Below are 11298 nucleotides of genomic sequence, written 5' to 3' on the forward strand. Positions count from 1 at the left end.
CATACACCAGCAGGGACCCAATCAAGCGACTCACCTCAACCCGTCAAGTTATTACAAAGATTGGATTTCACTTGGCTCTACTGATTCGATACATACACCAGTAGGGAACCAATTAAACGACTTGCCCCAACCCGTCAAGTTATTTCAAAGATATTATTCAGTGTGACGCGAATGAAACGTAAGAGGTTTATTAAATAAGTAGTTTGTTGTTTAATTTGAGCGTTTACGTACAGCTCAAAGCAAAGAAAGATTAAAGTAAACTGCGGTGACTGATGTGCACAAGTCACTTTTCTACTACTAGCCTCGCACTGAATTGTTTGAAGGCTACACTCGAGAGTGTTTTTTACTGATTGTTGTATATGTTGGCAGTAATCCCTGTATTATATACACGCTTTCTTATAATGTCAAAGAAACTGAAATGACTGCCGACGGAACGACATTCCACGCACGCGCGAAATGAAGTCTTCCATGTCGTCGATCTCGTCCTCGTCTTCTCGTCCCACCTCCTCTTTGGTTTCACTCAGGGGAATGGGTTCCAGATGAGCGCTGAAATGACGTAACACAGCAGGGGCCCACGTGATCCTATATCCGCTGACCTTCTTTTTGTGCCTGTAAACGTACTCCAAAACTTCGGCAACGTACCTGTGAAAAAAGACATGATGGTCAGCTGATTGACATATACCAAGGATACTTGGATTGGCTTATGAAGTACCTACTTCATGTGTGATTCAGTATATGTCCTTCGTGGAATTGCAAGGCGAAGAAGCTCTCCGTTTTCATCTTCAAATTCGTTGTCGTCTTCCAGATTCTGAGGGTCTTTGCCGTGCATCACACCCCCCAACTCACCACAGCGGATTCCACCTGGAAAAGAAGTAACAGCATATTTTGCTAGAAAAATTATCATTAATTTCATAAGTATTTCAGAAAATGTTCTACCGACGCTGGTAGCAATATGCGCGCATTGAAATTACTTTTCTTTTCAAGTGTCATAATGTCGTCTTCAAAGTTATGTTTTCAGAGGTAGGTAACAATTTCTGTTGTTGTACCTCGCAACTCAAATACGTTTTTCGATCGGAGGAGAACGTGTCACGTGCCTTTGGTCAAAACTCACTAACACCCTAGGGAAACAACAACTTAGACTTACGATTCGCACGTGACCAGGTCGTGCTCCTTGAAACCGCGCCAAATTTGTGTGTCAGCGGGCTTCGCCGCGGGGAATATTGAGGGTCTCAGGGAAACAAAACCCACTGTTTCCCTTGGGGCCAGTCATTAAGTGCTTAATGTAAATAGCAACTAAAAAAACGCAGAACACTTAAACTTTTGCAAGTTCAAATGTACACATTTTGCGAATGTGATTTTTACAAGATCACCGAAACTTTTGTCTTTTTAGAATTGATATATCTTCAGGAGGAAAAGAAATTGTTCGAAAAAATCAATTATAACATGACGCGCTCACGAAGTAAGGTAAGGTGTAAGAGGAAGAAAGAAGGCCTCAGTTTTACCACTCAACATTTAAAGAAATTGTACAGCTCATGATCAAGCCTTTACACCACAGTCTTTATCATCTTACCTTCTACATAAAGGGCACAACCAAGAGCCCATGCAGGGAACTGCTCCTTGGGAATGTGCGGCAACATGGCGGCTGCATCAATGTACACTGCATGCCCACCTGGAGGAGTTAAAGCAGGAATGCGGTGCTCCCTCAGCAAATCTGCAAGCATTTTGACAAACCCCACTTGATATCGGAGATAGTCTTCCTCTAAAACCTCGCGCAATCCCACTGCCATCGCCTCCAGATCTCTCCCGGCCAACCCACCGTAAGTGAGAAACCCCTCGGATATGATCAACTCCCGACGGCACTTATCTGCGAGATCTTCGTCGTTCATGGCCAGGAATCCGCCAATATTCACGAGACCATCTTTCTTGGCAGACATAGTACAGCCGTCGGCGTAGGAAAACATCTCGCGCGCGATTTGGAGCGGCGTGCGATGCGCGTAGCCTTCCTCGCGCGTTTTGATAAACCACGCGTTCTCCGCAAAACGGCAGGCATCAAGGAAAAGCGGAATTCCATGATGATGGCAAAGCTTGGAGACCATTTTAATGTTCTCCATACTGACAGGCTCTCCTCCAATGGCGTTATTTGTTATCGTGATCATAACCATGGTAACATTGTCTTTTCGTTCGCTCAACAGCAGCTCTTTCAGTTTATTAACATCCATGTTTCCCCTGAATGGAACCCTTTTGCTAGGATCCAGAGCTTCAGGAACTGGAAAATTCACCGCTTTTGCTCCACATTTTTCCACGTTTGCTTGAGTTGTGTCAAAGTGTGCGTTGTTTGGCACCAAGTCACCTTCTTTTAGGCTGCACTGAAATAAAATGCGCTCTGCAGCACGGCCTTGGTGCGTGGGAATCACGTGCCGGAAGCCGAAGATATCCTTTACGACTCTCTCCAACTTCCGGTAGCTTGGCGAGCCAGCATATGACTCGTCACCGATCATAATGGCGGCCCACTGGTCAGAGCTCATGGCGCCGGTGCCAGAATCTGTCAACAAGTCAATGATGATGTCTTCGGAGTTCAACATAAACGGATTGTAGTTTGCTTCTTGAAGACGTTGGATACGTTGTGCTCTAGTTGTGTGTTGTATCCTCTCAACGGCTTTGATTCTGAATGGCTCAAAAAACGTTTTGAAGCTGTGCTCTTTTAACTCCATCGGTAATGAATTCTATCAGGTACATAAAAACCGAGGTATTAATTTTAACAGGGGATGATTTGGTGTGAGACCTCGTCCACACTACGCCGGAGGAATTTGAAAACTGAGGTTTCACTCTGAAAACGCATCAAATGTTTTCCACACACACTACGACGGAGGAATTTAAGAACGCAACAATCACCGCTCATTTTGGATCTGTGTTTGAGGAAAACCCGGACAGGAAAATATCCCAGTTATCGTAGCCCAGTCGTTTTCGAAAAGTTTCCTATTCAAAATGTTTTCTGTCCACATTAAAACGCAAAGACGGCGTTTTCGAATTTCTCCGGTTTGAAAAGCACTTTCGTAAGGCTCCGTTTTCGTGACGGATTAGTGTGGACGGTAGGCCTAGTCGTTGAAATAAAGCTGCGTTTTCAAGTTTCTCCGGCGTCGTGTGGACGCTACCTTGGTAAATAGAGAAACGTGCAAGCGGCGACACGTGCGGGATAACGTGCAACCAGTTAGGCACGCGCGCGTGTGGCCAAACGACCAATCTCTTTCATGGGAAAACGATTAAGAGTTGGAAAGCGCGGGAAAGCGGAAGGTGCGGGTAAACATGTACCTGAAAAATAGCGCGGGAACTGTGTGGCCGGTGGCAGACGCGAGAAGAATTGAAACATCCTAGTTGCTGCTTCATACAGATCTAGTTTTGCACGAGTTTTGCACCTGTTTCAGGGCCGGAGAGGCAACAACTTGGACATCTTGGAATTGATTGGCAGCACGTTGCACGAGTTTTTCTAACCAATAAAAAAGTCAAATAAAATGCAAAGCCAAGTAAACAAAAAATGATTTTACAAATTATTGGCACATTTAGGTAATCACATGTAGGCAAACTTAGATTGAAACCGAACAGTGATTTAGGGCAGTGAAGAAAAGTGAAGACTGATCGACAACATATACCTTTTGTGGAATTTTTTTCTCCTAAAATCCCGGGGCCTTACAATTTAAGTAGCTGGTTCAAATTAAGCTCAACTTTGCAAAGTCTTTTTAGTAACGTCGATGTTGGTCATGTTGGTTTTCCTAAAGAAAAATAACTATGTGTATATTTCGGATAAATTCATTTGACACGCACAAAAAAAAAACGTCTGGAAGACCAATGCAAATGGTAGACCCAATTGTCATTGGAAAAAAAAAACAGCAGAACTTAAACTTTAAGTTGCACTAACGGATTGGCCCTAACCCAAATTTCTAAGGTCTTCGTTTTCGTTTGAATTACGTAAATGTTTGTTCTCAGCCAAATAGAGGAAACTTTGAAACATTTTGCAATTATTCATCAAAGCAATCCGCTTTTTTGCCCACCATGATTACCGTTTTACAGCAGTGAAAAAGCTAGAGCAAAAAAGTGTATTTCTTTTAGTAAAGTGAAGCGCAACTGGAAACTGGAAAGGAAGGAAGACAATTCTGAAGTGATTTACAAATCATTGAATAACAGAATATCACCAAGTTCAAAAAAGGTGCTTAGCCTGTCAGAGAGTGCAGGAAGACATTAATCTCTTTGGACTCTACGCATTACATACTCTTTTTTATAGGAATATATGTTATATGAATAACGAGACTGAAATTTGTGAAATGTTATGAATACTTTAAGAAATATCAGTAAACCTAAGGCTGAGATTTAGAACAGAATGTAATTTTGTGTGTTGAAAATTTGTAAATACAATACAATTATATTTTTTTAACTAAACCGCATAATAATATTCTTTTCTCTAAACGGCAAAACAGAAAAAACAGAACGACAGCAGCACTACCCCTATGTTCAATGCTAATAACATTTCTGCAAGAAGTTATGTGCGTCTCTGCAAAGCCATGATAGGAAAGATAAACGAAAATGTCATACGCTATAATCTAAGGTTATTCACAAGAATATTTTCAGCCTAAAATTGGCAGAAAGATAAGAATATTAAGAATATTCAGCTTGGGCAGGGAAAACAATATTCTTACATAACAGAAAAGATTGTAAACGGTAAACTTTAACGCCATGTAACTGAAAAGCATCGCTTACCTCTGTATCTGTTTTTCCGCTGCGATTTTCCTCCTCAAACTTCAATACGTCTCCACCCTGCAAAATGAGTTCTCGCATTTTTTTTTTTCTGCTGGTTGTCAATATATTTGCTTGCAGCTCTGTCCCAGCCTTAGTTAAACACCGGAAGAATTCTGTTAAGGGAAAATAATTAATGTTGTTCTTTAAATTCACTAATAGACGGAAAAATGAACGAGATTGTCACAGGGATATTTCATAACTTATTTGTTATTTTCACGGTAATAATAAAGTTTTGCACCAGGTGCGTTCAGCGAGGTTTAAAAAGCTCTAAAAGATTACGTAACAACTTTCATGTAATTATTAGCGATTTCAAGACGATTTTGAATGAACGTTTTACAAATATTACGCTAATACACCAACTTTTACACTGCGCAACAAATCATGTTAATTTCGGTGAAATGTTAACGCGATATTTTTACTTCACACTTCATTCTCATAGATCAAGAGAAACTCTAAGCAAAGTGGTTTGAGAGAAATATTTATACATTGCATGCATGCAACGCGACTCATTTTGCTTCAGAATAACTTTATCCGGAAGACAAAATGCAAACTAATACTTTGGTGTTTCTTAGAAAAGGAAGCTTTTGAGGGCGCGTAAGTTTCCATTTTCAATCACTGTATGTTGCAGATAGCTTAAAAACTACAATCTGTCACTCAAGTTAGGTTATTTAACATCCACGACTTTAAGGTAGCTCACTCTTAAACTTGAGCGAGCATAATCCTTCATGTCGAATTTGCAACTTATTTTAAGGTAAAAGAACATTTTCAGTTAGTACCTGTTGTAAGTGCGTTTTCCTGACAACCAAGAACCAACTGAACACCACGACGTTGTCACTAAGAATCCACCGCGCCTTGTTGTAGCAATTTTAAACACTTCTCTTGACAATAGAGCGTTTCCCTTGTCAAAATATTACTCAACACTCAAACAGGAAGCTTGCGTAAGATCACCGCCAGGGAAAGGTACACACGACACGTTAATTTTTCTGTTTGCGTTTGCACAACACCTAAGACGAAGTCTTTTGTCATTTATTTGCTTTTCATTGCAATTGCTCAACTTGAAAGCTCAAGAAACGTTTGCGGGTCCAGCAGAGCGGCGGAAGTTTTCTTAGACTGTCAAAAGGAAGTTTTTAAAGCACGCCTCGTCTTTGGTTTATTCCAATTCAAGTCAAGTAGTAAATTAATTACAGAGTGCTTCTCATAAATCTCTCACTGTCCAAGAACTTTCTAGGAATTTCGAATCAAAGGAAGACAAATTAAAGCTATTTAGAACTTAATATTAAGAACAAAAAACAAACCGACTCCTTTTTAAGAGAAAGAGCATACATCTCTTTTACTGTGTAACGTACATCCTAAAATTAGTGGAGAATACAAACGCAAAAAGCGACACAACGTAGGATGATTTTTTTGAAGGTGTACTATATTTCGGCTGGCCAAATCAGCCTTCTTCAGGTACAATGAGAATTTTACTTTGGGACGTGTTTTTTATGTAGCCGATATTTTCGTAATACCGGAAATACGTAAAACTAACCGACAGTGTAAATTAAAGATAAGCATACGGTAAAATAAAAGAACATAATAAAAGAACACAATAAAAGAAAACAAATGGAAACAATTAATATGTTTCCTCACCGATGTTAAGACCATCAGGCTCAATTGTTCTGCCTTTTTGAATTAAAAAGCTTCCCTGGCCTTACACGAATAGAGTCTCGGTTCGAAAAGATTTCTTCGATGAGAATTAATTGCATGTCGTTAGCAGTGTGGTTAGAGGAGAACAGAAAATGTTCGGCGGCTGTAGTAGGTTTAGATTTGTTGTTGGGGTTATCTATGGTACGGCGGTGTTCATTAAATCGTTCTTTTAATTTTCGTTTCGTCTCTCCTATGTATTGTAAATTACAGTGATTACATTGAATCATGTAGATGAGGTTTTTAGTGTCACAGGTCAGGTTAGATTTTCAAGATGGGGCGCGTTCCCCCGGTAGAAAAGGTATATGTAGTAAGTCCGTGAGAAATGTAGGGACAAGTAGCACGGTTTTTGCCACAACAGAAAGAACCAGAAGGGAGTTGGGGATTAGAAGAATTAGAAGAGAGTTTAGCTGTAACTAGTAAGTCACGAAGGCTAGGGGAGCGTCTGAAGGCTACAACAGGCAAATGCTGAAAAACGTTTTTGCAGCGGTTAGAAGAGAGCAACAAATTGTAATGTTTTTTTGATGATGTTAGAGATGTGAGGAAGTGATGGATTGAAGGTAGTTATAAATGGTATACGTTCAGGTTTATAAACCTGAACGATGATCCTGCTGGTATACGTTGGATCAATAGTGATCTCATCGGCTTCACATATAAAATGAAGAATACAAAAGCAAAAACCGACACAACGTAGGATGATTTTTTGAAGGTTTACTATATTTCGGCTGGCCAAACCAGCCTTCTTCAGGTACAATGAGAATTTTACATTGGGACGTGCTTTTTATGTACCCAGTACCCAGTACCCAGTACCCAGGTTATTAACAGACTGAGGACAAAGTGGAAACAGGGAGGGAAGGGAGGGGGGATGAGGAAACTCAGAAGAATAGGAGACATGCGGAAAGCGGCTCGGAAGAAAGGAGATCCCCGAAAGGCTGGGAAAAAAATTAAATTGCTCCTGGCGAGAAACGGGATTTAACGTGGTGTGCACGTGGTTGTTGGGAACATGGAGAGATTGGAACACATTTTGCAACAAGGCGTTGCCACAGAAACAGCGCAGAAAGAGGCAGTAGCCGTCACGAAGGAAAGGACATCACTTTCCCCCCCTCCCCACCCTCCTCGTTCAAAGGAACAACGGTATCTTCTAATTCAAGTGGAGCACGAGCATTGTTACCAGTGCAACAACTTCAAGGTTTGTTCACAAAGGGTACGGGAAGTTCGGATCACATCCCTGTTCTCCCCTCCCCTCCCGCTTCACTCAAAGGAAAGGATCTTCTTTTTGAAGCGCAAGAATTGTTACCAGCTTCACGTGCTGTGCAATACATTCTTTAGTTATCCTTAAGTTGATACTGAGTGAACTGACAAATTCCGTGGGCAAATTGCACCAGTGACAAGATGATGTTGAGTTATCTTTAAGGTTTACAAAAGCAATGGAGAACGCATTTCTGTGGTCTGCAGAGGGCTCGGGCACACGAGGATGTTGGAAGAGCTGGAGAAGCATTCGTTAAAGGATAATTTTGGCACTTTCAAGTTTATTTTAAGTTACAACACATTTATAGACGAAGACCCTTTTTAATGTAGGTTGTTTAATTTTTATTTACCCATCACATGACAGAATGCTTGGCGATCACAGCTAAATATTCAACCAAACTGATCTTTGTGTTATTTTAGCGGGCTGAACTCAAGGTGCTGTCTCGATCTGAGGAAATGTATTATACTAAACAAATTTGTACAGGATGACAGGCGACAGCTTCTCGACACACAAGGCTGATATATGTACAGATAACGAAGCAGTAATTAAACGGCTAATTCTGACGAAGACCTAAAGAAATTTAATCATATGTTATTAATTATTATATTCTTTATCATTGTTATTGTTATTATTATTATTATCGTACTTATTACTGTTTACTTATTATTTAGCTATAGTAGGTCCACATCGGCTTTATAAGTTCGACCTACTGATCAAATAAAGTATGTATGTACAATCTCTCGCGCAGGCTCTATAAGAATTCCTCTACGTCATCTAATCCTCCTCCAGTCTCCTTTTACCCCTCCTTTGCAGTGGGAGAACGGGCTCCAGGTGAGCGCTAAAATGACGTAACACAGCAGGGGCCCACGTGATTCTATATCCGCTGACCGCCTTTTTGTATCTGTTAACGTATTCCAACACTTCGGCGACGTACCTATGAAATAATAGATTGCTTCATGTGAGAGGCGCGGTGGCCTAGTCGCTAGTTACTTAGAGGTCTGGGTTCGAGTGTAAAGAAGTGTACCTTAACGTGACACTCTCTCCTCAGCTTACAAGATTTGTTCACGACTGTCACTTACACTTACTCTGTCTTACTTACATGTTTTCTCCTGCCAATAAACGAGTACTCTGACGTTTTGGAAAGCTACTTTTCTTTTTCTTGTAAGTATCAGTTTTGATTCCAAGCTAAACAAAAGCGTTTAAAATGAAGCTACAGTAGGTTGGAGCTAATAATAACTTTACTCATTACATAATACCACGGCATTGCACATACTTCATGTGTGATTCAGTATATGTCCTTCGTGGTAGTGCAAGGCGAAGAAGCTCTCGATTCTCGTGTTCAAACTCGTTGCCATTTTCCAGATTCTCAGAAGCTTTACCATGCATCACACCGCCAATTTCACCACAGCGGATTCCACCTGAGAAATTAACAGAGGTAGGCCCAGGGTAAATAAGGAAATCTAGTATTAAAATTGAAACCGACGGCCAATTAAGAGCCTGCAAAGACACTGTCTGAGCCTGATTCTCAGACTGTCCAGGTCGCTAGCAGCCAAGCGCTTTCTCCCCATTCCCCCGACGGAGAACGGGAAGAGAGCGCATGGCCGTGAGCGATTTGGACCGTCCGAGAATCAGGTTCAGACATTGTATATTTCACGGGTTATGAAACAGTTATTTCTTGGGCCCTCGGTAGAGGGTCTCATGATTTGAGTTGGTGGTCTGAGGTTAAAATGGATTCAGGATATAACTAAAATCTCTTTAGCCTTGAAATTTCCTCTGAAATGTTTATTATTCTTCGCTAATCTTCTGAGAACTTTCAGAATTGATCAGAAACTTAATAACCTTTAAGAGAAAAATAAACTTTCGTCGACCTTGATTTATTGTTCTGTGTTAGTTCTGTTGGCATAAGGAGAAACAGCGAGAGGAAGGATAAAGAAAAATATAGCCATGAAATGCTAGCACACATAGCATTGTATATAAGAGACTATGATCTTGATCATTAAATTAAATTTTTGCTCGTTTTAGGAGGAGGAGGGCATGGCTCGTAAAAATGTACCACAGCTTCATACATTACGCCGTCCCCAAAGTTTCATACATTATTATCTGATTTTACCTTCCACATAAAGGGCACAGCCAAGAGCCCATGCAGGGAACTGCTCCTTGGGAATTTGCGGCAACATGGCGGCTGCATCAATGTACACTGCATGTCCACCTGGAGGAGTCAAAACAGGAATGCGGTGCTCCTTCAGCAAATCTGCAAGCATTTTGACAAACCCCGCTTGATATCGGAGATAGTCTTCCTCTAGAACCTCGCGTAACCCCACTGCCATCGCCTCCAGATCTCTCCCGGCCAACCCACCGTAGGTGACAAATCCTTCAGATATGATCAACTCCCGACGGCACTTATCTGCAAGATCTTCGTCGTTCATAGCCAGGAATCCGCCAATATTCACGAGACCATCTTTCTTGGCAGACATAGTACAACCATCGGCGTAGGAAAACATCTCGCGCGCGATCTGAAGCGGCGTGCGATGCGCGTAACCTTCCTCGCGCGTTTTGATAAACCACACGTTCTCCGCGAAACGGCAGGCGTCGAAGAAAAGCGGGATTCCATGACGATGGCAAAGCTTGGAGACCATTTTAATGTTCTCCATGCTGACAGGGTATCCACCGATGGTGTTGTTTGTTATTGTGATCATAACTATGGGAACCTTTTCTTTAAGTTTGCTTGACAACAGTTCTGCTAGTCTGCTGACATCCATATCTCCTGTGAATGGCAATGCTTTTGCGTTAGAATCCAAGGCTTCGGGAACTGGAAAATTCACCGCTTTTGCTCCTCGTTTTTCCACGTTTGCTCGGGTCGTGTCGAAGTGTGCGTTGTTTGGGACCAAGTCACCGTCTTTGAGGCTGCACTGAAATAAAATGCGCTCCGCAGCACGACCTTGGTGCGTGGGAATTACGTGCCGGAAGCCGAAGATGTCTTTTACGACTCTCTCAAATTTCCGGTAGCTCGGCGAGCCAGCGTATGACTCGTCACCTTTCATGATGGCGGCCCACTGGTCAGAGCTCATGGCGCCGGTGCCAGAATCTGTCAACAAGTCAATGATGATGTCTTCGGAGTTCAACATAAACGGATTGTAGTTTGCTTCTTGAAGACGTTGGATACGTTGTGCTCTAGTTGTGTGTTGTATCCTCTCAACTGCTTTGATACGGAATGGCTCAAAAAACGTTTCGTAGTTGTGTTCAGTTAACTCCATGGAAAAGGAATCCTGCAAAGTAGATGATAAAAACAGAATAAAACGAAATAAACAGGGGGGGGGGGTACCCCCCTCATATGGGCCATTTAGGTATGTGCGGCCCCAGGAAATAGTTTTGTTTTAAGCCATTGCTCAGAAATAGGGTATCGATTTTGGTCATTTTGATCTTAACTATGGTACGGTTTTTGCACTCTAGTCTTGAATTGGGTACGTTTCTTTTAGAAAAAGCTACTTTTTTTATCATTATCGATAAGAACATCAACAAAAGCCCTTCACTTTGCCCTTCATAATGCCTCTAACATCGGTCTTTGATTTAAAGATAAG

The 11298-nt window shown here is 41.5% G+C and overlaps 2 protein-coding genes across 2 annotated transcripts; both read right to left on the reverse strand.

The window, feature by feature from the left end:
* Window positions 1-395: 395 nt before the first annotated feature.
* Window positions 396-7803, reverse strand: LOC145489837 (tryptophanase-like). Its single transcript, XM_081468896.1, has 5 exons — window positions 5565-7803; window positions 4750-4901; window positions 1571-2723; window positions 717-861; window positions 396-642 (listed from the first exon to the last, which is right to left on the reverse strand). The coding sequence occupies exons 2-5, from the start codon at window positions 4825-4827 to the stop codon at window positions 405-407; spliced, it is 1614 nt and encodes a 537-aa protein (XP_081325022.1). The 5' UTR covers window positions 4828-4901; window positions 5565-7803; the 3' UTR covers window positions 396-404.
* A 611-nt stretch (window positions 7804-8414) lies between these two features.
* LOC145489849 (tryptophanase-like) lies at window positions 8415-11041 on the reverse strand. The gene is made up of 3 exons (XM_081468908.1): window positions 9831-11041; window positions 8994-9138; window positions 8415-8654 (listed from the first exon to the last, which is right to left on the reverse strand). Exons 1-3 carry the CDS (start codon window positions 10972-10974, stop codon window positions 8495-8497), a joined length of 1449 nt encoding a protein of 482 aa, XP_081325034.1. The 5' UTR covers window positions 10975-11041; the 3' UTR covers window positions 8415-8494.
* Window positions 11042-11298: the final 257 nt, after the last annotated feature.

Source organism: Orbicella franksi, chromosome 6, assembly GCF_964199315.1.
Source record: "Orbicella franksi chromosome 6, jaOrbFran1.1, whole genome shotgun sequence".
NCBI lineage: Eukaryota > Metazoa > Cnidaria > Anthozoa > Scleractinia > Merulinidae > Orbicella > Orbicella franksi.